This window comes from Agrilus planipennis, unplaced genomic scaffold (genome assembly GCF_000699045.2).
Source record: "Agrilus planipennis isolate EAB-ADULT unplaced genomic scaffold, Apla_2.0 scaffold96, whole genome shotgun sequence".
Lineage (NCBI taxonomy): Eukaryota > Metazoa > Arthropoda > Insecta > Coleoptera > Buprestidae > Agrilus > Agrilus planipennis.
This window is the reverse complement of record NW_020438968.1, coordinates 726,341-751,940: the sequence shown is the minus strand read 5'-3', so window position 1 is coordinate 751,940 and position 25,600 is coordinate 726,341. Positions and strand designations below refer to the sequence as shown.

The 25,600-nt window shown below is 35.3% G+C and overlaps 1 protein-coding gene across 2 annotated transcripts in view; it reads left to right on the top strand.

Moving 5' to 3' along the window:
* LOC108734423 (titin) overlaps positions 1-25,194 on the top strand; it is a 33,774-nt gene extending 8,580 nt beyond the window's left edge. Inside the window, exons 3-5 of one of the 2 annotated variants that reach the window (XM_025975326.1) lie at positions 16,520-17,649; positions 17,715-18,943; positions 19,727-25,194. In XM_025975326.1, the coding sequence (XP_025831111.1) occupies positions 16,520-17,649; positions 17,715-18,943; positions 19,727-25,009 (7,642 nt within the window). In that variant the 3' untranslated portion in view covers positions 25,010-25,194. Of the gene's footprint in view, positions 1-16,519; positions 17,650-17,714 lie in introns of both variants that reach the window. The other variant, XM_025975325.1, reaches the window with a different exon arrangement.
* Positions 25,195-25,600: the final 406 nt, after the last annotated feature.

The following is a 25,600-nucleotide window of genomic DNA, read 5'->3' as shown; positions in this document are numbered from 1 at the left end:
TTGCGTTTTTTTTTTTTAATATTCATATAATTGTTTGTTGCGGTTAAAATCTGCATAATATTCAATTAACAATAAATATTGCAAAAATACACCTACGACTTTGTCATTGCCCTAAATGTTAGATCTTGTAATACTTAATGTATGGTAAAATTTTCAGAGCGATTCATCAAATAGTTTTGGCAAAATTGTATAAAGTTTTTTGTTGAGCATACTGGATTGTACAGCCTACGAAAATTTCAAATCGGGGAGGTGGTGCTTCAGTAATACCAATTACCGACTTTTTCAATACATCTTTTGTTGAAACGTTTATCTTTATTAAACAATAATAACTTTTAAAGAGTTAGAAATGTTTAGTTATTTTACATTAATTGTAATTCGAGTTTACTTGTTAAACGTATGAACCTATTAATTAAGTAGTTTCAAAAGTTGAAATGTGACTCGCGCACTGATGGTTCTGTACAAACTTGTAGTAAATAATTCTCTATCTCGAAGATTTTTCCTACTTTTTCTAAATATGTCTTAAATTTTCCCCCAAAATCAGTCTCCAAAACGTATAATTACAGTATGACACTTGTAAAGTAATTACAAATTTACGGAGTTCGAATTTTTCCCTTTACTTGTGCTGTAAGCATTACTTCTTGCCAAATTTCATAATTCTATATTAACGGCAAGTACCCTATAGATTTTGATTCCCATATACGACATCCCTAAACGAAATATTTGATTGCGTTAATTTACAAGTTTGATTTTTGCCCAATAACTACATAATTCTACAAGACACATCTACAAAATTTGATTTGGTGAAGCTATATCATCATCTTCATCACAAGGTCGTTAGTCCTAAGGCTGGTTGGACACGTACCTCCACTCTTTCCTATCCTGAGCTAAACTTCGCATTTCCCTAAAACTAGAACAACCCACATCCTTAACTATTTGCGAACAGTAATCTAAACTAGGTCTACCTCTACCCCTCTTAACTCCTGTTTGTGCCTCTAATATGTCTCTGACTAGACCTTCATGCCTGAGAAGGTTTCCTACCAACCTATCTCGCCTATATCTTATTGACTTCCATAAAGTCCTCTATTCTCCTATTCTTTCTAATACCGCTTCATTTCTAACCTTTTCTACCCACGTTATTCTCATCATTCGCCTATAACACCACATTTCGAAGGCTTCTAACCTTTTCTTTGCCGCCGCGCCCAGTGTCCATGTTTCGCATCCGTACAACGCCGTGCTCCAAACATACACCTTTAACAATCTTTTTCGAATTTCTAAATTAACCGTTCGTTTGCTGTTGATTCTCGTGCACTTATTTATCAACAATTTTTTTGTGCAAAACCAACATTCTTCAAATAGAAGAAATCGGTTCATCTGTTCAGAAGCAGCAGACAAACGTATAAAGATATCAACAAACCTTTTCGAAATCTTCAGAAATAACATACTGTAATAGTATTAAGCATGAATTTTTACATTTACAACAATGATTTATGTTTATCCATTACGCTTTATGTGAAAATCCCTCTATAAGGAAATCCTTGACCGTTAAATACTTTTAAGTACTTCCTCTCCAAACTTCACGGGCACTGTTTTTTGCATTTTTTTAATGTATGTATAAGCAAAGCAGTAATAAGAAAAGCTAATTTACTATACACGGTTAACATTATGAAATGAGTCACAATCTATTATTTTTCTCATTCAGCCTTGCCATTTTTAAAAGCGATAGCCGCTCCTCTTGCACACTTTTTCTAACTACAGTTTATTTCGGGCGTGTTTACAAAAAAGTGTACAAATTAATTTGAAAAGGTATAGAATGACTAAGGCTATCTATACTTAATTAGTTTTAATGCCTATGACAGGTTTTAACATAAAAAAAAGAAACTTAAGAACATCATTCCTAGAAAAACGCCTGATATTACATAGAACCCTTCTTGTACTTTGAGCTTTTACGCTTTTATTATTAGACAAGTGCGCAAAAATGTCGCGTAAAAGCTACGATAAACAGATTAGTGATTAAACTGTTTTATTTTGAATCTGATGCTTCTTCAAGGGTCAAATCATTTGCTTCATACTCGCGCATTTATAATATATATATAAAATTATTTATCATAATATAAGTGGATGCTTATTATAAGTCTTCATAAATTTATTAACAGAGCTAATAACACATTATGCGAATAACCGTCCTCATTATTCCCAATAAAAAATGCGAATATAATTAATGCATATTATTGAGGTCATTTGGTTTGAAATTTGTTATCGACTTTTTAAGAATCCGTAACATAAACATTTTAATTTGCAATAATTGACTGTCAACATACCGTAAGATATTTATAAATAGAAACAAATGAATTCAGTAAAAAAATTCAAAGCCCTCTGAATTATTTGAAGATTGAGAGATTCCAAATTTTTTTCAGAGACCTAATTTTTTTAGCAAATAATTATTCTTTAATATATTGAAAGGAATGATTTGACCTCGCAGTTGCACCCCGACATGCCATGGTTCAATAAAAAATAAAGACGTTATCGGAACACAAGATTACAAGAAGTCTGACCTGAAACTGCCCAGGGTTAACTCTTTTGAAAACAATGTGGTCACGTTAACGAAAATAAACTACATTGTCATATATTTTTGCCATTTGGTACACAGTTCATTCATATTCAGTAAAAGTTTCAGTTAAATGTTCCCGATACTATTTATAGTTATAATTTTAAAAATTGTGGGCGCTCTCTGACGATTGTGTGTACAGTATATTCTGACAATGAGTACAAGTCCTTCGCAGTACGTAGTGTATGAGATCATTACGTCTGTAACCTCCACGAAGAACCTGCCAGCTGTGAAAATTTCGGCATTTATTATGAGTCTACTTAAACATGAGTGAAATTTTATTAAAACATAACCTTTATTTGTGCCCAAATTATTTATTTGTGACGTAATCGCCCCTTTTATTAGGAAACTCTCGGCGAAAAATTAGATACACACGTCCAGATTCGCAGTATCCATTCAGATCGGTCAAAGAATTACATCATCGACTTTTATAGACATTATTCGCTGATGTTCACCTTGACATAGGTGTAACTTGCTTAACAACATTATGTGAAAACGAGTCGTCTTTCTCTTTCCAGCGAACCGACGAAAAACAATGTTTAATATTCACCTCAAACATTTCGGTACCATTGACATACCTACCTATTTTTAAATCTTATTACTAATTTTATTTTTCTAAAAGCCTCCATTCGTTTTTTTTATTAATCAAAATCACATTTATGCAGATTTTTACATAATATGTACTTTGTGTTTACATATAAATAATAAACTAAATTTTAATACCTATATGCACTTCACCTTTAGATATTATCTATCTTCTATTTGCTGCATACATACATGGATGCTACGTATTGTTCTTTAAATCTTTCTAAAATAGTACTTCTCGAATGGCCGACATACTTTTTTTAATGATAGCAACAGATATAAAAGGCAATATATGAGTAAAAATACATACAACAATTTTAACACATAAAGAAAATGAAAATCGAAAAAGTCCCTCTATCAAAAAGTTAAGAGCAGTTTTTCTTTATTGTAGTAGTTGGCTTGGCTTGGATGACGCAAGACATATTGGACATTTTTTTATTGTGGTTTTTTGTTTTTTCACAAAAAAGCGATTATTTTAGTAAAATAATAAAACGTATATACATTTATTCACTTTTATAACAAACGATAAAATGCAACGTGAAACATATCGAACGATGTAGTCACAGCTGTAAATAAATTGACGGCCAATTAGTAGAATTAGTGAAATTATTGTGTAGTCATAAGCGACATACAGTTGACAGTGCGAAAAACAACCAGTTGTTTTTGAAACACAACGCGACTGTCGCTTACTTTACGATGAGGCAGAAGTAGAGTCTTCATCTGTCACTCACTTTCTCTCTCATGCTTCTAGGTGCATGAAAACTTTGAATTGATATTAAATAGGAATATCGTAATAATGTCCAAATCATCATCAAAATCTTTTATTTTTATAGCTGAATTTTTTATTTTGCATTTAATAAATGAAATCTATGTTAAGTTATAAAGTTAAATTATATTTTTTAATTAACCCCACCGAAAATAATAATTATTTACCTGTGATCATTCTTTGTCTTTTCATCTACGTATTTTATACTTCCTTACTGAATCTATGTATCAATAAGCCTACATACCCAAGAACTGTTATAATGACTAGGTTTCAATAATATATCATTACGCTTGATGGAGCTTATCTTTAGCTAAATCTCCAACATGAAGGTTAACATTGTTCTTCCTTGGTCTAGTGTGCTACTTAATTGATAAATGAGATCTGCGGATTTTTCCGATAAAAATAAGAAATTTTATGATTTTGAAAGAGGGCATACCTTTTGGATTTCAATTTTCTTTTAGGATTTTCTTTATATTTCAAAATATTGTTCTAACACACAATTATGTATCGATTCCAATTCCTAAATAAATTCCCTTTTTTTACCAAATTATATATCATTTTTGTTTTATCAGGAAATCTATCCTGTACAAAACTCTGTAGTATGCGAGAGAATAATTACACTGAATTCATAATTAATAACAAAACAACCCTCTTCCAGTCAACTACTGGAAAATAGCTGGTGCAATGGGGTCCACAAAACAGAAATTTCAGTACCAAATAATTGGTAAATAGGCAAGAAAATAACCTTGTCGTACATTATTGACTCCTAACAATAAGTAATGTAAGAACAAAGGCTTTCACGGCCGGAATCCATAGTAGAATGCAGATTCGGGCTATAGGGCCGTGGTCTAAGTGAACGATTCCGTCCAGACGTTTCGTCAGCTACTGCGGCTGACATCTTCAGTGGTAGTGTTGCGTTGACAACGTGAACGTAGCGACCCCAGTCGCTGTCGAGACATCGAGATACAATCTACGTTCACGTTGTCAACGCAACACTACCACTGAAGATGTCAGCCGCAGTAGCTGACGAAACGTCTGGACGGAATCGTTCACTTAGACCACGGCCCTATAGCCCGAATCTGCATTCTACAATAAGTAATGTGTTTGGTCTACGGCGTGATGATGGGATGTATCGATAACATTTAAAAAAATAATTACATCCATTTTTCAAGATGGCGGTAAAATAAGTCGGGGAGCGAAAATTATACTTACCACAACCCCCTAGATATTCAAGACAAGAAAACTTCGGCCTACCCAAAATGTGATCTAATCTAATTATTGCCTGGCCTGCCAGAGCCCACTAAGATTTAAAAGGGCAATGGTCAAACTCTTCAATCAAACAATGTTCGCGCGATCATAGAATAAATAAAGCTCCTGACGTAATCTTGATTATTATCGACTGACTAGCAGACTCTCTATTCTATAACGAAGCACATGTTTGTAATTTACAAATGCACACGACAACAAAGGTATGCACAAAGTACGGCCTTGTGAAAGTTTGCCGTGATAATATTTAACTTGCCAACCATTTTGTCAGCAAACACGGAAAGTATTGCAAAACCTAATCTCTTTGCTCGCTTACAAAAGCAATTTAGCTCCGAAACACAAAATGTGTCCGTTCTGCAAAAATTTGTTACCTGGCATTTTTGTTGACATACGTAATTATAAGCAAAAGTTGTTGGAAACTTTACAAATTAGTGTAACACGTAGTTTCTACAAGCTAAACAAATCGATAAAGTTAATTTTTGACACGTTTCTATTTTTGTTAGGCCTTGCATTTAATGGAACGTTGAAATAGACTAAAAAAAATATAAAAATTCAAAAGGTTCAGTCCTAAGACTAATCCTCGCATTTAATTAGAACACTACTTCCTTAACTGTTTGTGAGCAGTAATCTCATCTAATTTAAATCTACTTCTACTCCTCCTAGCTCCTGTTTCTGCTTTTAATATGTCTCTAACTGCTATACTTCATTTACTTTCTCTAGCGATGTGCCCCTTCCAATGTCTTGGATGCACGCTGGCAAAATCGTAGGTAGGGAGGAAAAAGCTCATTATACTCTCAACTCTTGTTCATTAAACATACTTTTTCATACAGTACCTGCCAAAAGTTTTGTTCAATCATGAATAGTAGTGCGAGTCGAAAACAAACGTTAAAGCCTTTAATATGTCTTCAAATATAAATAAACATCTCGTTGATATTTTAAGTAGTAATTGGTACCAATAACAGCACATTTGAGCAATGCAATTGTAGTGGATAAAATGGTCAATTTTTCCGTGCAGTACTGTACGGATTACACGCTCCTCACCGGTTAAGAGTTCGGCCGAGATTTATCTCCTTTCTTTTCCGGCCTATTGCTGTTCTTTTCTACTTTGCGCCGGTCAAACTGAAGGTCACATCGCTACAGAAACTAAAGGAAATATATCTCGCTTATTTCTTATTGACTTCTAAAGCGCTTTCTGTCCTCCTACTCTTTCTAATACCTCTTCATTTCTAACTTTCTGTATCCGCGGTATCCTCATAAAAATTACTAACTATAAAATATTGCAACAATTACAAGATAAAATAATTTCTCTATAACATTAATTCACTCCAAGACAATTACTTACCATAGTCAGAGATTGCGGAAGTATAATCCCTGACGAGGGGATCAGCAAACTTCCGCTGTCACCTCCCCCAGCAAATTTATTGGAGCTGTAAGATAAAAGAAAAACGTAAATGCATCAAAAATGAAAATGTTCTATTAATTACATCGCAAAGTACACCAAAACAAATTAAAAGATCCATTCTACGACTCCAAAGACTTTCCGGAAAGAATTTAGAAATGTAGAGTAAAAATTGAAGATGATTTTATATACTTAGTTTTTTTTCTTTACTATAAAAATGAATTTCTGTACAGTTTTGTAAACACATATGCAAAAAGTAGAGTAACTACCAAGGTATCCAAATTTTATCATGGTTTTTACACTATATCATTTATATCCGTGTCTTTGCCGTTTGCTAAGGGGCCATCCATAAATTACGTCACACGAATTTCATGATCCCCCGTCCTTGTCACAGCTGATCACATTTGTGAGACTCCCCCCTTCCTAGTGTGACGTCACATATTTTGCAATTCTTACATCTACTATCAAGGTTTTTGTTAATATTGCAAAGTTCGTGTTTTAACACGTAGATTTTGAAAATTTTGAAATATGACGTCACGAAATTTAGGACCCCTGCCATCCCCTTATCACACAATGTCACACTTTGTCGACCCCCTCCCTCCCCCCTAACGTGTGACATAATTTATGGATGGTCCCTAATTTGCAATAACTTCCTATTTTTCTTTCATTTCTTAAATTTCCTTGCTTGTTTGTTTATCGTAGACAATTTTTGGTTACCTGCTTTCGTTTTTGAATTGTAAGCGTTGTTTCATTTTTGTTAAAAAAAAAAGAAATATTGTCAATTAAATTTACTAAAGTTTCAGCTTAATAATATTTTTCTGTTGATGAGTGTTAAATCGTTAACAAATGCCATTATTTCAATCGTCGTAGATTGATTCAATTCGAACAAAAATTCAGTTCCTGTCTCGAGCCAACACATCAAGTTGCTCATCATTCCATTAAAAAGGCAATCTTTTACTTAAGAATAAACCGAGTAATAACACAATGTAACTCTATATCAGAATTAGCCAACCAATAAAAATGAATTAATAGTGTTTATACGCTGGTAATAAGTGCTGTATTAAAAAATAGCCTTTTATGTAATAAGTGGAAATTTTATTGCCAACGTGTTTAAGTGTATGTATTCTTATGCATACATATGTATGTGTGTCGTAAGATTCCAGGTAGGTAATTAATAACCCCATATGGAACTTGTGACGCACCTTTCTAACGATAATTTGAAGAGGACGACACTTTTGAAATTTACCTTAAAAGGGCAACCCTTTCAACGCTACTTTCGCAGAAAATATTCTCGCAATCCGTACCAATGAATAAAACGCAATGTACACTCTCTGTAACGAAATTATTTATTACTATATCATGGGCATTTACTTGAATTTGATTACTTTATTTTGTAACCCATATACAAACTTAATTTGAGTAACGAAATGACAGTTTTCTGCAATGAAAAATAACACTCGACATTTGAAGAGTGAGAAACACCTTTTTTAGTATTAATTAATCGAAAATATATCATACGCTTTAATAGTGAAAAATTAGACAGGCTGATATTCAACCAAAAAGATTTCTTAAGTATTTATTACTAACTTTTGTAAAAAAATTACTGCAGACAATTTCAAAATATCATAAATCTAAAAATCAAGCATCAATTTTGCTGCTTGTGAATTGAAGCAACTTTGTAAACTGATTGTCGTATATGTATTATAATTATAATTTAATTATTTCGTAAACTTTCAATTAAAGTCAATTAATTTCGAAGTCTTTTAATCAGTAATGACCGTTTCAGTATTCTAGGAAGATGTACCATTCTATTGCGTATTTTATAAAAGACTGTTATTGAAAAATGACGCTCAGATTTACCCTGTTTTTTTTCCTTTCTCAGTTCCATAAACAATGCCTTGCACACCGATTTGTCTTCAGTAATATTGGTCAAGGTTAGAATTTTATCATTACCGTTTTGTTACATCGATATTACTTAAATATTAAAAATAGACAACTGCGACGTGAAAAAAAATGAAAGAGTAAAGTCTTTATAACATTTACCTTTCAATACAGATTAAATTCAAAAGCCAACATTAAATAAAAAATATAAAAAATGCATATACTAAATGTTAATCAAATGGTATATCGTTAATCAAAGTTTTCACAAATCATCGCACTCGATGTACACTAGGGGCACTAGGGGCTAGTGCCCAGGGCGGCAAAATTCGCGCTTTGAGAAAAAATTGTTTTTACGCCATCAAAAGTATGCATTTACAAATAAAAATAATATATAAAAAATGCNTTTCAATTTTCAACTATATATAATTTATATAGTAATCCATCCCCTAATTTTTCGTTATTTTCGAGCTCTAATAAATAAAAGTAAAATATGATATGCAAGGGAAAGAAAAGTAGAGAAAGATCTAATATAAAGATACGAGATGAAAAATTAAAAGAAGTGGCCGAATTTAGGTACCTAGGAAGTCAGATAAGTCAGGACGGAAGGAGTAGTAGGGATATAAAGCAGAGGATAGCAGAGTCGCCTTCAATAAAAAGAAATCACTTCCATGCTCGCGAACGGTTAATTTAGAAATTCGAAAAAGGTTGTTAATGATGTATGTTTGTAGCACGGCGTTGTACGGGTGCGAAACTTGGACAGTGGGCGTGGCGGAAAAGAAAAGGTTACAAGCTTTCGAAAGGTGGTATTAGAGACAAATGATGAGGATACTGTTGATACAGAAGGTTACAAATAATGAGGTATTAAAAAGAGTAGGAGAACAAAGGACTTTATGGAAGTCAATATGAAATAGGCGAGATAGGTTAGCAGGACACCTTCTCAGGCATGAAGGGCTAGTCAAAGACTTATTATAGGCAAAAACGAAAGCTAGGAGGAGTAGAGGTAGACCTAGATTAGATTACTGTTCGCAAGTAGTTAAGGATGTGGGTTGTTCTAGTTTTAGGAAAATGCGAAGATTAGCTCAAGATAGGAAACAGTGAAAGTTCATGTCCAACCAGTCTTAGGACTTATACCCTTTGGAAGTAATTGAGCTCTTAGAGCTTAAAATCTGATAATTGTTTAAATTTACATTTTTTTCATATTTGGGCAGAAACATCTTTTAAATGATGAAGTTAAGATCCATAACGTTTTTTTAACGTTCGAATAACTTTTTTTATTTATCAATTGTCTGACCCAATTTCATATCACTGTTTCTGGAATTTATCGTTTTACGCTACCACCGACAAATTTATGAGATATATTTCAACTGAAAAATGCAATCCGAACTCTTTTTCACTTCACATACATATATGGTGCTTAAATAAATTCAATTGGCCCAGTTTAATTGGCAATCTGGCATTGTATCATACACAGCAAGCTGCCTACTTGAAATGCAGATGCATTTTGGTGTAAATGATGATGCTAATAAATGGTTCCCAGAATCACGAAGTGGGTCATGGCAATTACATATTGAATATTCGTCTGCAAGAAATTTTGCAGTAAAAGCCCAAACGATTGCCGTTAAGGTGATCAAGTGATGTAGTTGCATTTTTAAGTAACCGGTTGAAACTCATAAATCCTCATTTAAGGAAATGTTATTTGAATAATCCTTCCACCGAAGGTATGATGTATTATTTAACAGTATATCATGAAAACATGACCTTAAATAGTTAATTTTATGTATATATGTATGTATGTATGTATGTATTTATGCAATTCCTACGAATAGGTGTGGTTTTGAATTACTCTCATTACAGTCACAGCTTACAGTCTTATAATAAGTATCTCAGCTAGTAATAGACACCTGTTGAATCACACCCGTGTACATCAAGTTTTACTAAAGCACTGTTTAATGTTTATGCAAGTATTGTATCAATTGCTTTCATCATCATAAGGTCGTCAGTCCTAAGACTGGTTAGACACGTACCTCCACTCTTTCCTATCCTGAGCTAATCTTCTCATTTCCCTAAAACTAGAACAACCCACATCCTTAACTATTTGCGAACAGTAATCTAACCTAGGTCTACTTCTACCCCTCCTAACTCCTGTTTCTGCCTCTAACATGTCTCTGACTATACCTTCATGCCTGAGAAGGTGTCCTACCAACCTATCTCGCCTATTTTTTATTGACTTCCAACCTTTTCTTTTCCACCGCGCCCACCGTCTATGTTTCGCACCCGCATAGTGCCGCGCTCCAAATATACATCATCTTTAACAACCTTTTTTGAATTTCTAAATTAACCGTTCGCGAGCACAGAATAATAAATAGTTAATAATAATGTTCGTAATTGTTTACACGCATTTAATTTTAATAATTTCAATTTTAGTAACGATTGTGTGCCCGCTACTTCGCCATATTTATATTTTATCAATTTGTGACTAAGTATTAACATACATACGTACAATATATGTTGTCACCTATTTTTTCACAGGCCTTTTTAAGCTCTACAACTTTTCTATGTATTATAGAAAGCATTCATATATATACATATCTTTTATACTTTTAACCGAGCAGCATTACCTAGAGCAAGGCTGCCCAACCCTAGGCCCTCGGTTCACATCGTGGCCCGCGAACGAATTATAAATGTCCCGAGTGAACTAGTTTTAAAATTGTCGCCAATTTCAAAGGGAAGCTTAATATTGCCACCATAAACTGAAATAAGGAAGTAAATTCCAAGACTTCGAGAGTACAAAACAAAATTTACAAATTTTTGTTGATCCTTTCGTAATCAGCTTGACTGAAATAATCAGTTATCCTATCTATATTCAGTTGGAATTTAATGAACTACATATTTATTCTGCACTAAAAACCTTTTTTATACAAAAAATATCTTCATAGTCACAAATTTCTTCAGATGGATTTAGAGATGATTTCTGGGAATTGTTGCCAAAAGAAGACTTTCCTGCAATAAACTGACTTAATCTTTCAATTTTCAAGCACCTTTGGACCAACATATGTATGTTTGCAAAAAATTTTTCAAATCTTAATTTTGTAAAAATAAACCATGCATCTGTAACTGAATAACGTATATGTGCTGGATTTCTTCTTACTGTTGTACAGTATGAAAACAAAAACAATGTCAGAAATCGCATTGATTGTACCAATTACTTGGATTGAGATTTTTGTTATATAGAATTTTGTTTCTCCTTTTGGCAGTAGATGCCGTTTATTTTTTGATTTTAATAAACGACAATTAAATTTCAAAATGTTGATTTTTTTGTTGCACAAAATAAGACTTTGAAAAGCTTAGATAACAAAAATAGTCCAGAGAATGACGGTTTTTGGCTCCAAAATCTAACGTGAAATTTAGAGAGTAGGTAGGAAAAAGCTCAAAAACCAGAAGTTATATACTGCTGATGTGTGCTTTTACCCTAGGGGCAATTGCCACCACTTCTAAGAAATGAAGGCACCCTTAAAATAATTGTAGAAATGGACAGCGGGATGAATTCTAAGCAAAAAATGTTCTATACATATTTTTATATAAATCAATGCTTTCGAATTATTCGCAATTGAAATTATTGTTTTTTGCATATTTTGGTAGGATTTTTCACGAATGTTTTTTTCTTTTGTTTCTGTACACTAAATAGAACTAGAGATATGAATCGATAAAGATGACTGATTGCCAAAAACTGAATGTGAACCATTCGACGTTAAAAGACGGAGAAACGACGCATTTTTAGAAAAATCTCAAATATATCTATTTGTAGTGCTTGAAAGAACCTTAAAAATGAGCTCTAGTATTTATAGTATAATACGGTATTTCATATTTTTTAGTGAAAAAATTAACGTTGTTGGGCTTGTAGATTCCGGAAAATCCAACGATCTTCTAATAGAGCTTGATATCATACTAGGACAACGCATATGTACCTATTATACAGGATATAACAGAAATAAGTGTCGAGCTTTGGAGAATGTGAACTAGGTGCAATAAATAATCGTACAATTCAGTAAAAATTTTAAGAAAATCACAACAATTTAGCATCGAAAGCCGATCCTGTGTGTGAATTGGCTACACAGTGATTATTGTGAAAATTCAAAATCTGTCTGTAAACAACATCCTTATATTGAAAAAATTAGGCTACGCAGCACTTTTAAGAAACCACCGACACAAATCCACTCGCGGTTGAAAATTAGTTTCAAGCAAGACTTGAACTCGCTGCAAATGATAAAGATGCAGCAACTGTTCCTTTAAAATTCGCCACACTGTCACATGAGAGGAGGCAACGTTGATATTTCGCGTATACTATTTTGGAGGTTGTTTTCTTTGAAATCAAGGATTTCGCCTCTACAGTGGCGAAATAGTTCAAACCCGTAACTATGTATCGAGTCACATCAATGTAACAACTGTTCTATAGTGACTAACCCACATTAATGATTGATGTTTTATTGCTAAATTAGTTTTTTGAACTGCATATGGATTGCCTCATAGAAATTTTAAACTTTAAACATTAAAAGAATAAACGACTACTAGAGTTTGAGTGTTAACAAAAACACCTTGAATCGCACTTAATCTAATCTAACAAATAAATAATATATGAACAAAAAAAAATACAAAATAAATACTACACCGATGCTGGTAATCACCAACTGAGTGAGTGCAGCGTTGCGGGCTGTATTTCTCTACCAGGACCGGAATTGAATTTATTTGTACATTCAACTACGTTTTTCTCGAAAACGGTGAGCTTTCGGACATGCAAACACTTACTTAATTTTCGTGTTTTATAGACCTCTATCACCTCCTGTAAGTTCGGCATTTATTTCTGATACACTCTGTATTCGTTTCAGCCACTATAAGTTTACTAAAAATTAGCTACAAATTAGTCACTCTACCGATCCTTACTTTTACTTACCTATTACAAGAATTACTTACACGTATAAATATCACAATCGTTTTTAAAAGAAGCAAAAAGAAAGAAAATGATGTGATAAAAGAAGTATGAGTGTGGTTGACATTTTCGAAGCAATTCCAAACCTACACAGCTTCCTTTTGAAAACTTTCTCCGAACGTACTTCGCAATACTTATCGTTATATAGCATATTGTTTTGCTTAGGCAAACAAGTTCTTGTATTACATACACTCTTACTTTCTTGTTTCTTTCGGTTCAGAGCCCACGTTAAAGGCGCAGGGTGGAACTTAAGTTTCAACCGCATATGTTAACGTAACACTTGGTTTTAGGATATTTCTACGACACAATGTTAAAAATCTGCTGACTAAACAAATAAATGACAATGTTAAAAATATCTCTTTTGTCTTTAAATGCAATCGTCTTCCAATTTTTCACATCTGCTGCTTTTAACATTTTTTCATATAATACTTTTTAATAGATTTTGACAAAGTTTTCAAAAAAATATCGTATTCGTATTTATATTTCATAAATCGGCAAATATTTTACTAGCAAATGACCGGCACGAAATTTATTTGAAGCGAATTGAAGGTACTCCAAAAAATATTATTTTCTTTAATTTTGAAATCCCATAGTACTTAATTTTTTTCATTAAGTGTAAAAACAACTACAGTTGATACATGCACATGTTTATAGTACTGCTATCCTAACTAATCTAAATGGGAATGTAAGTTTGTTTATTACCGTTTCGCACCTTAATGATGTTTGGGAGGTACAATCGGAGACAAGAGTACATAAAATTAGGAATTCGTGATTAATTAGGTTTTGCAGCATATCATGTGGTAAATAAATACTATCTATACTAAAAAAAAAAGTATATGGTTTGAGAGAAAATTTGGAATTTGACCAAAAACTTTGAATAAAATAAGAAATAACGAATAATATGGAAAATTTTTAACTGACTTTTGGTAGTGAATATGCCTTGATTTCAACTTCGAAACAAAAAAAAAATTTAGATTCAATCTTTATTAATATTGAGCGTAAAACTTTTAAGTATGTTTAAATAATAATTAAAACTTTATTTCAGACAATTATAAATATTATCATTATATTATCAAGTAAAAACGAGATTTTCAGCTAATTTTTCATTTTTTCCTCGATAACCATTTAGTGAATTTGAATAACCTTACGCTAAAGTGATTCTCCAGAGTTCAAGTTACTTATTACAAAAGTTTGAAATTTCTGATAGCTTTTTTTCGGTTAATAAAAATAAATTTAATCTGTTCGGTTAACGAATCTCCATAAAATGACGTGTAAAATTACAATTTTGTAAAATTTCAATAACTTTTTAACGGTTTAGTGAATCGATTTGTAATTTTTACAGGAGCTTTAGAATTGAATGAGGAACGTTCTTCCAAATTTTTATTTGTCTCGTAACATTTTGACATACCTCCCAAACATCCTTAACTACTCAATCGATCATCATGAAATTTTGTACACACATTGTCAGGGGTACAGCAAAGGACATAGGGTACCTTTTATCCAGAAAAATAATACTGTTCCCGAGAGAAAGAAAAACTAGTTTTATGTGGTCATTGACATGTATGTAGGGAATCAACGTGAGCGAAGCCGCGGGTAAAACCTAATTACCCAATAATATTAAGAATAAAAATATATAAATTCATATCCGCCTTTTTTAAAAAAGTACAAGCATGTGGATTGTTATGATTAGTAATCTATGATATTACTATAAAGCCCTAATATAATCTAAAGTTCATTTCACAGTTATAAGCAGCCCTCATTAGCTGTTTCGAAAAAAATTTTTGGGGGCACATTGCTTCATGTATTCACAACCTATGATTTAGTCTATTATTACTCATAGACATGAAGGAAATAATACCGAACAATAAAAGTAAAGCTTTTAACGATCGACCTATTGAAGCACACGACTTGAAATGAATTGGGGCAGTAGGACAAACACAAAGAAAGACAACGGTTGCTTCACTATTAACTTTTCACCCTTTCCCTTCAAGTAATTTGATTGAATTTTTGTTTGATTTACTTAGTGCACCAGCAATTCTTATACCGATACTTAACGGTATTCGCACTTTATTAGTTATTAATAATTTATTTACCCGACATTGAGTCGATTTCTAACTACCTTTTACATACAGTTATATTGATTTTATAATGTCTCGTTCAACATAGTAAATCGTGGTGCTCCAAATATTGTTCTTTGCAGTAACAAGGTATAAACTATTGTAAATAAAATCGTTTGTACTTAATATAATATACAGTAATGATTTATTTCGTCATTATTAAAAGTTATAAAAGATTCCTTTGATTTCCGCTACTAATTAATAATTTTCATCTACAAGAAATATTGAAGAATCATCTTTCATTGTGGATTTATTTGTTGTATTAAATATTAATAGAATCTTAAACAAATAAATTCGAATCTGTAAAAATTTAAAATATATTCACTTCAAAGAAGTCAAGAATGATTGACGGTTATCTACGTTTTCTTCATGGAAATTCAGGATCACTTAATAAATAAACACAAATTAATTTCCACAAATATATTAATAAAAACTTTACAAAGAAAAAAGAATCAAGGATCATAAGAAATCTTTTGAAAATAAAAAATTAGATTCGAATTACGCAAAACGTCTTAATGATGAAAACCATAAATTTAATGAAAACTTTATAATTCTACATCTAGAAACTAAAAGTTATCGACTTTCTCTATTAGAAACAGTAGAAATAATTAATAGCTCACCCTTACTAAACCTCTTTGTCAAATCCCTACTCAATCGCATAGTTGTGTATAAGTTCGTATTGTTAATGTAGTTTTAAGTAATATTTCTGAAGAAGCCTCAAGGAGGCGAAACAATTGTAAAGTCTTTATTAATATATTTGTGAAAATTGAGTTGTGTTTATTTATTAAAATCAAGAATTTTATTGATGACTATGAGAAGCAGATATTATAATAACAAATGCATGAGGATATTTACCAATTAATTAAGTTGATTTCCCATTTACACTTTTAATGAATTCGAAATTTTCACTTTACAGACGTCATTACTGTCCTCACAATCCCGAAGAGTATAACGATCACTTGCATCCTGACGGACCTTTCTACGGAAAACCGAAAGATGAATACAATGCAACTAAGGGAGAAAGAGCTCCTGTAATAATCCCTCAAGATCATCTAAAACCAGAAGGCGAATTCGTTAAAAGACAACCGGAAGAATGGAGGCCTGGTGAAAGAGCTCCTGTAAGAATACCTAAAGACAATCTAAGACCAGAAGGAGAGTTTGAGAAACGACAGCCGCATGAGTGGAAGCCCGGTGACAGAGCAGCTGTTAAACGCCCCCAAGACCATTTGAAACCTGAAGGAGAGTTTGAAAGACCCCATCCAGAAGAATGGAGACCTGGCGACAGGGTTCCAATTAAAAAACCTCAGGATAATCTAAGACCTGAAGGTGATTTTGAAAAGCGCCATCCGGATGAATGGAAACCAGGTGATAGAGCTCCAATTAGAAAACCCCAAGATAATCTAAGACCTGAAGGTGATTTTGAGAAACGCCATCCAGAGCAATGGAGACCCGGTGATAGAGCACCAGTCAAAAAACCTCAGGATAATCTTAAACCTGAAGGTGATTTTGAAAAGCGCTCACCAGAACAATGGAAACCTGGTGAAAGAGCTCCAATTAGAAAACCTCAAGACAACCTGAAACCCGAAGGTGAATTCGAGAAGAGGAAACCAGAAGAATGGCGTCCAGGTGACAGATCTCCTGTTAAGAAACCTCAAGATAATCTTAAACCAGAAGGCGATTTTGAAAAGCGTCAACCAGAAGAGTGGAAACCTGGTGATAGAGCTCCTGTTAAGAAACCACAAGACAATTTAAAACCAGAAGGAGAATTTGAAAAACGTCAACCTCATGAATGGAAACCTGGCGATAGAGCACCAGTTAAACGGCCCCAGGATAACTTAAAACCCGAAGGAGGTTTCGAGAAACGTCAACCAGAACAATGGAAACCGGGTGATCGAGCTCCCGTTGTAAAGCCTCAAGATAATTTGCGACCAGAAGGAGACTTTACGTCAACTACAACACTAACAGAAGATTATAGGATCGTAAAAGGCGAACGGGCAGATGTTGTTCGTCGTGTGGATAACATCACTATTGGTGGAGAATTTATTGGTATGTTGACAATTAACACACAAATAAAAATTCTTGGCATACGTCTTCTTATATTTTTGTTACAGGCGAAACAACCACTCAAACTTCTTACTTAGGCGAACAAGTTGATAGGACAAGTCCCATAAGACGCAACACATGGACTAAAGTTGAAGGTGATTTTACGTCTGAAACAACAAACAGATCCGATTTCGTGGAATTTACATCCAAAGAAAGAGTTCAAATGATAAACAAACGTGAAGATAATTTGACTTTAGAAGGAAGCATGACTTTTGACACATCGTCACATATTGACTATACTGAAAAGGAAACAGAAATACCATTACGCCGTCGTCGAACGTGGACAAAAGAAGACGTTGAAAAATTCTACCTTAAACAAGATACGGAAAACGTAACCACAACGCAGAACGTATACAGGAGCTTTACTGATAAAGATATTCATCGTCAAACAGCTATTATCCATCAAGACAATCTAAAACCCGAAGGCACAATACAGTTGACTCCAAAATCTAAAGAAGATTTTACTCCTAAATCTGTAGAACGAGTTAAACAGAAAAGGCCCATTGACAACTTACGTCCTGAAGGAGAATTTGAGAAACAAATTAAACCGCAATTTAAGCCAGCTGAACGTCCAAAACAGATAAAGCCAATTGATAATTTACATACCGAAGGGGAAATTGAAATACCTCAAAAACCTAAATTTGTACCTGCTGAAAAACCCAAACAAAGGAAACCGGAGGACAATTTACGACCAGAAGGTGATTTCGAAATACCCGAAAAGCCTCAATTTAAGCCAGCAGAACGACCAACAATCAAAAAACCAACAGATAACCTACATCCAGAAGGTGATTTTGAACGTCCTGAAAAGCCGCAATTCGTCCCAGCGGAAAGACCTAAACAAAAACGCCCCGAAGATAATTTACGGCCTGAAGGTGAATTTGAAAGACCAACGCCTACAAAAATTAGACCTGCTGAACGAAGAACGCCAATTAAACACGAAGACAATCTCAGACCTGAAGGGGACTTTGAAGTTCCAGAAAAACCAACGTTCAAGCCAGCAGAACGACCAACCCCAAAGAAGCCAACAGATAATTTATATCCTGAAGGTGAATTTGAACGTCCGGAAAAACCGGGATATATACCTGCTGAAAGGCCCAGGCAGATGCGCCCGGAAGATAATCTTCGCCCAGAAGGGGACTTCGAAAGACCAACTCCATCAAAAGTTCGACCAGCTGAACGAAGAACTCCGATTAAACATGAAGATAACCTAAGACCTGAAGGAGAGTTCGAAGTTCCACAAAAACCCAAATTCAGTCCGGCAGAACGACCAACCCCAAAGAAACCAACAGATAATTTGTATCCTGAAGGTGAATTTGAACGTCCGGAAAAACCAGGATATATTCCTGCCGAAAGGCCCAAACAGAAACGTCCTGAAGATAATCTGCGACCAGAAGGAGAATTTGAACGACCAACTCCTACAAAAGTACGACCTGGTGAACGTAGAACTCCGATTAAACATGAAGATAACCTTCGACCAGAAGGTGAATTCGAAATACCGGAGAAACCTCAATATAGACCAACAGAACGGCCAATGCCCACAAAACCTACTGATAATCTTCATCCTGAGGGTGAATTTGAACGTCCGGAAAAACCGAGATATGTTACAACTGAAAGACCTAAACAAAAACGTCCCGAAGATAATTTAAAGCCCGAAGGAGAATTTGAGAGACCAACGCCAACTAAAATTGGACCTGCTGAACGTAGAACACCGATAAAGCACCATGACAATCTTCGTCCAGAAGGTGAAATAGATATTCCAGAAAAACCGAAATATAGATCAGCTGAACGACCTACCCCTAAAAAGCCAACTGATAATCTGTACCCTGAGGGTGAATTCGAACGTCCTGAAAAACCAGGTTACTTACCCGCTGAAAGACCCAAACAAAAACGCCCCGAAGATAATTTACGGCCTGAAGGAGAGTTTGAAAGACCTACTTCTACTATAGTTCAACCAGCAGAACGTAGAACACCAATAAAACACCACGACAATCTTCGTCCAGAAGGTGAAATAGATATTCCTGAAAAACCAAAGTATAGACCAGCTGAACGACCTACCCCGACAAAACCAACAGATAACCTATATCCTGAGGGTGAATTTGAACGTCCGGAAAAACCAGAATTTACTCCAGCTGAAAGACCCAAACAAAAACGGCCAGAAGACAATCTTCGTCCTGAAGGAGAGTTTGAAAGACCTACACCTACAAAAGTTGGACCTGCTGAACGTAGAACACCAATTAAACACAAAGATAATCTTAGACCTGAAGGAGAATTGGAAGTTCCAGAAAAACCTAAATTCAGACCAGCAGAACGACCAATCGCAAAAAAACCAACAGACAATTTGTATCCTGAAGGTGAATTTGAACGTCCAGAAAAATCAGGATATGTTCCTGCCGAAAGACCTAAGCAAAAACGCCCTGAAGACAATCTACGACCAGAAGGTGAATTTGAGAGGCCTTCTCCTACAAAAGTTGGCCCTGCTGAACGACGAACACCGATTAAACATGAAGATAACCTTCACCCAGAAGGAGATTTTGAAGTTCCAGAAAAGCCTCAATACACACCAGCCGAAAGACCTAAACCCAAGAGACCAACTGATAATTTACAACCTGAAGGGGAATTTGTACGTCCAGAGAAACCTGGATACATACCCGCAGAGAGGCCTAAACAGAGACGACCAGAAGATAATCTGCGTCCCGAGGGCGATTTTGAAAGACCTTCTCCTACTAAAGTTGTCTCTGCTGAACGAAGAAAGCCAATAAAACATGAAGATAATCTACGTCCTGAAGGAGACATTGAGGTGCCGGAGAAACCACAATTTAGACCAGCTGAACGACCCACGCCTAAAAAGCCAACTGATAATCTTCATCCTGAAGGGAAATTTGAACGACCTGAAAAACCTGAATATATTCCAGCGGAAAGACCTAAACAAAAGCGTCCAGAAGATAATCTCCGTCCAGAAGGTGAATTCGAACGTCCATCGCCAACATTCGTAGGCCCTGCTCAACGTAGGACACCAATTAAGCATAAAGACAATTTACGTCCTGAAGGGGAATTTGAAGTGCCTGAAAAACCTCAATACATACCAGCTGAAAGGCCAACACCCACAAAACCTTCCGATAATCTACATCCCGAAGGAGAATTTGAACGACCTGAAAAACAGGGATACATTCCTGCAGAAAGACCTAAACAAAAACGTCCAGAAGATAATCTTCGACCTGAGGGTGAATTTGAACGCCCATCACCAACTGTAGTAGGTCCTGCTGAACGCAGGATACCGATTAAGCATGTGGATAATTTACGTCCTGAAGGAGAATTTGAAGTGCCTGAAAAACCTCAGTACACACCGGCTGAAAGACCAGCACCTAAAAAGCCAACTGATAACCTACATCCGGAAGGTGAATTTGAACGACCTGAAAAGCCAGGATACATTCCTGCAGAAAGACCTAAACAAAAACGTCCGGAAGATAATCTTCGACCTGAGGGTGAGTTTGAAAGACCTACACCTACAAAAGTTGGACCTGCTGAACGAAGAACACCAATTAAACATCAGGACAATTTGTACCCTGAAGGAGAATTTCAGGTTCCCGAGAAACCTAGATTTATACCGACTGAAAGACCAACTCCTACAAAACCACTAGATAATCTGTATCCTGAAGGAGAATTTGAGCGTCCAGAGAAACCAGGATTTATTCCAGCTGAAAGACCAAAACAAAAACGTCCAGAAGACAATCTTCGTCCCGAAGGAGAATTCGAGAGGCCAACGCCAACTAAAGTTGGACCTGCCGAGCGTAGAACACCAATTAAACATGAAGACAATCTTCATCCCGAAGGTGATATTCAAATTCCTGACAAACCGCAGTTTGTACCAGTTGAGAGACCGACGCCCAAAAAACCAATCGATAATCTATATCCTGAAGGCGAGTTCGAACGACCGGAAAAGCCTGGCTATTTTCCAACAGAAAGACCTACACAAAAGCGCCCTGAAGATAATCTTAAACCTGAAGGGGAATTTGAAAGACCAACACCTACCAAAGTCGGCCCTGCCGAACGTAGAACACCTATCAAACATGAAGACAATCTTCATCCTGAAGGTGAATTTGAACGCCCGGAAAAACCAGGGTTTATTCCAGCTGAAAGACCCAGACAAAAACGTCCAGAAGACAATCTTCGTCCCGAAGGAGAATTTGAGAGACCAACGCCAACTAAAATTGGACCTGCTGAACGTAGAACACCAATTAAACACGAAGACAATCTTCATCCAGAAGGTGAGTTTCAAATTCCTGACAAACCACAGTTTGTACCTGTTGAGAGACCGACACCCAAAAAACCAATCGATAATCTATATCCTGAAGGCGAGTTCGAACGACCGGAAAAGCCTGGCTATTTTCCAACAGAAAGACCTACACAAAAGCGCCCTGAAGATAATCTTAAACCTGAAGGGGAATTTGAAAGACCAACACCTACCAAAGTCGGCCCTGCCGAACGTAGAACACCTATCAAACATGAAGACAATCTTCATCCTGAAGGTGAATTTGAACGCCCGGAAAAACCAGGGTTTATTCCAGCTGAAAGACCCAAACAAAAACGTCCAGAAGATAATCTACGTCCCGAAGGAGAATTTGAAAGACCAACACCTACTAAATTTGGTCCTGCTGAACGGAGAACACCAATTAAACATGAAGATAATCTTCATCCTGAAGGAAAGATTGATGTACCTCAAAAACCAGCATACATTCCAGCAGAACGACTTCAACAAAAGCGTCCAGAAGATAATTTAAAGCCTGAAGGTGAATTCGAAAGACCTTCTCCGAAAACGGTAACTCCAGCTGAAAAGAGAACTCCTATTAAGCATGAAGATAATCTGCACCTAGAAGGAACAGTTGAAATCCGACGTAAAGACGAACTTGCAAGTGTGACTTCTATTACTGATAGAGTTCAAATTACTAAACATGAAGACAACTTAAAAATTGAGGGCGAATTTTCGGATATTCGTTCTAGAGATGATTACAAGGTTGTGAGAGGCGAAAGATTTGATATAAAAAAACCAGAAGATAACCTTAAGCCCGAAGGACAGTTTAATGATCAAAGAACTAGAGATGATTACCACGTTGTTAAAGGTGATCGATCAGAAATCGTAATTAGAGAAGATAATCTTAAAGTGGAAGGCGAATTTACAGATATTCGTTCTCGAGATGATTATAAGATTGTGAAGGGTGAAAGATACGAAGTGAGAAAACCAGAAGATAATCTTAAACCCGAAGGTGAATTCATTGATCATAGAACAAGAGACGATTACCATGTTGTTAAAGGAGATAGATCTAAAATAGTAATCAGGGAAGATAATCTTAAGGTTGAGGGCGAATTTACCGAATACAGAAAGCGCGATGAATTTTCGACAACAGTTACAGAACGAACATCACAAGTTCGACATGCAGATAACCTGAAACTTGAAGGAAAAATAGAAATACCTAAACCATCTGAATTAACTCCTGGTGAACGGTCAAAACCAATTAAACATAGCGACAATTTAAAACCAGAAGGATCATTTGAAAGGCCCCATAAACCACAATTCACACCAGCCGAAAGGCCATCACCGGTTAAACCAAAAGATAACTTAAAACCTGAAGGAGAATTTGAAAAATATGATTCTCCTAAGTACGTTCCAGGAGAAAGAAGTATTCCTATTAAGCAACCTGATAATTTACATCCGGAAGGAGACTTTGTTCGTCCAGAAAAATCTAAATTTAGCCCATCAGAGCGCCGTTCGCCTACAAAACCTAAAGATAATTTAAAACCCGAAGGTGGTTTCGAAAGACCAAGCTCAACTAAATTGGGACCAGGAGAACGAAGAACACCAATAAGACATCCTGATAATCTATTTCCTGAAGGTGAATTTGATCGTCCCCATAAGCCTGGCTTCAGTCCGGCAGAGCGACAAAAGCCTAAAAAACCGGTAGATAATTTAAAACCAGAAGGCAACTTTGAAAGACCAGCCAAGAGCCCTATAGGTCCAGGAGAACGTGCACCAGTTGTCCGACACCAAGACAACCTTAAACCAGAAGGAGAATTTATGGGTTCGCCCAGAAGCAAAGATGATTTTAAACCCGTACAGGCTGAACGAATGCCAGTGAAAAAGCCACAAGACAACTTAAGAATCTCCGATTTCCGCGATTCTTCGGTTGAAAAATCTCAATACACAACAACAAGTAAGAAAGCATACGAAGCCACTCAGAAAGAAGCTTTGCAAAATGTACGAGCTCGTCTCTCATTCGACAGAAATCGTCACACGGAATCACACATTACATTGGGAGATGACAAAGCTGTAATGAAAACCACCAACGAAATCAATTACAACACTTACACGAGAAGATCTGGAACAGACGTTTCCGACTCAAAACAAAGGGCAATAAATGAAGTAAACAAAGTGCAAATGCAACAGGTGAAGAAGGATACGTCGTCTCAAGAAGTACGAGAAATTCAAATGTCGTCCTCACAAACAAACATAAACCAAGTACAGCAACAACAACAAAAAACAGAACACGCAAAACACGTGGTTAACAATGTAATTGAGACAAGAGATCAACAGGTGTCAGGGCAAGTTGTAAGATCATCGAGTGAAAAACGCATTGTATCAAAACAAGAAGCTCACGGCATCAAAACGGAAAGTCATCATAGACGAAACGTCTTGCAAACCGAAGCCGATATTGGAAATCAAGTGTTGCACCGCAAGGGCATTCACTCGTCAACAGAAGCTCTTCATGTAAGCAGTTCGGCTGCTCTGGCAATGAGGAAGTCAATCAACACCCTTAACGATCAAAGTCATTATATTAATAACACTCAAACTGACAGGCGCAGTTTGAGTTCAATTCACAGATCAAACATTCAAGAAAGTCAAAAGCACCACTTGCACCAAGAGACCCACAAGTGTAACGTTCACGATAAGAGGGGGTCGCAATGGTCATCTACGCACCACGAACCGTACGAAAGAGCACAGAAGATAGTGAGAAAGGACAATTTATCGATTGGCGGACAATTTTATGGTCAGTCGGAAGCACGATCATACGGCAATTTCACAAAACAGCAAAATATTCAAAAAGTAGAAAGAATCACCCGTAGATCGAACGTTTCAAATATAAATCTTGGAGAAAGCAATGTTACAATTTTAACATCGTATAAAAACGAATATCAACCGCGTCAAAAGATTCCATGTCCTGCAACCTTAATAGACACCCCCAAGGCTCCCTTTAAACATACCAGAGACACAAAATCACATAAATATTACTTACCAGTTATTACTAAATAATATAATAAATTATCCTTATTTTTTAAGACTGCATTTAAAACTACCCCGTATTTTCCATGCTTTTCAATTTATACGATATTTTATGAGGTAATGGTTTTGTTTTCAATTTTTCCACATTAACATGGCTTTAATTTGCTTTTGTAAGTTTGTTATTCTCAATAAAGCTATTGCGCGATTATGTTTTATTTTTCATATAGTTTATTTCTAAATAAATATCAAAAACTATTCGCTAGAGCGAAAAGTAATTTTGATTACTTACTATTTAACAGAAATACAGTGGCGTCAAATAAAAAATTATTTGAACGTCTACTAACTTTTGTATTTATTTACGAATAAAAAATTTATTAACTGTCAGCTTATTTTATTACAATTCATCGTTTTATAATAATTGTTCCCTAATATTTTACGTACGGTTTGACGAATGTTTTCTAAAAAAAAAAAAATGCTGAAAACCCCAATTATGTAATGGTATATAGCAGCGCTGTCCAACTTATGATAGCCGGCGGGCCATATTTTCTTCACCAAACATTTCGGGGGCCAAGAAGATTTATTAATGTGGTCAGTTTATATTAATTAAAAAAAATATTTTTT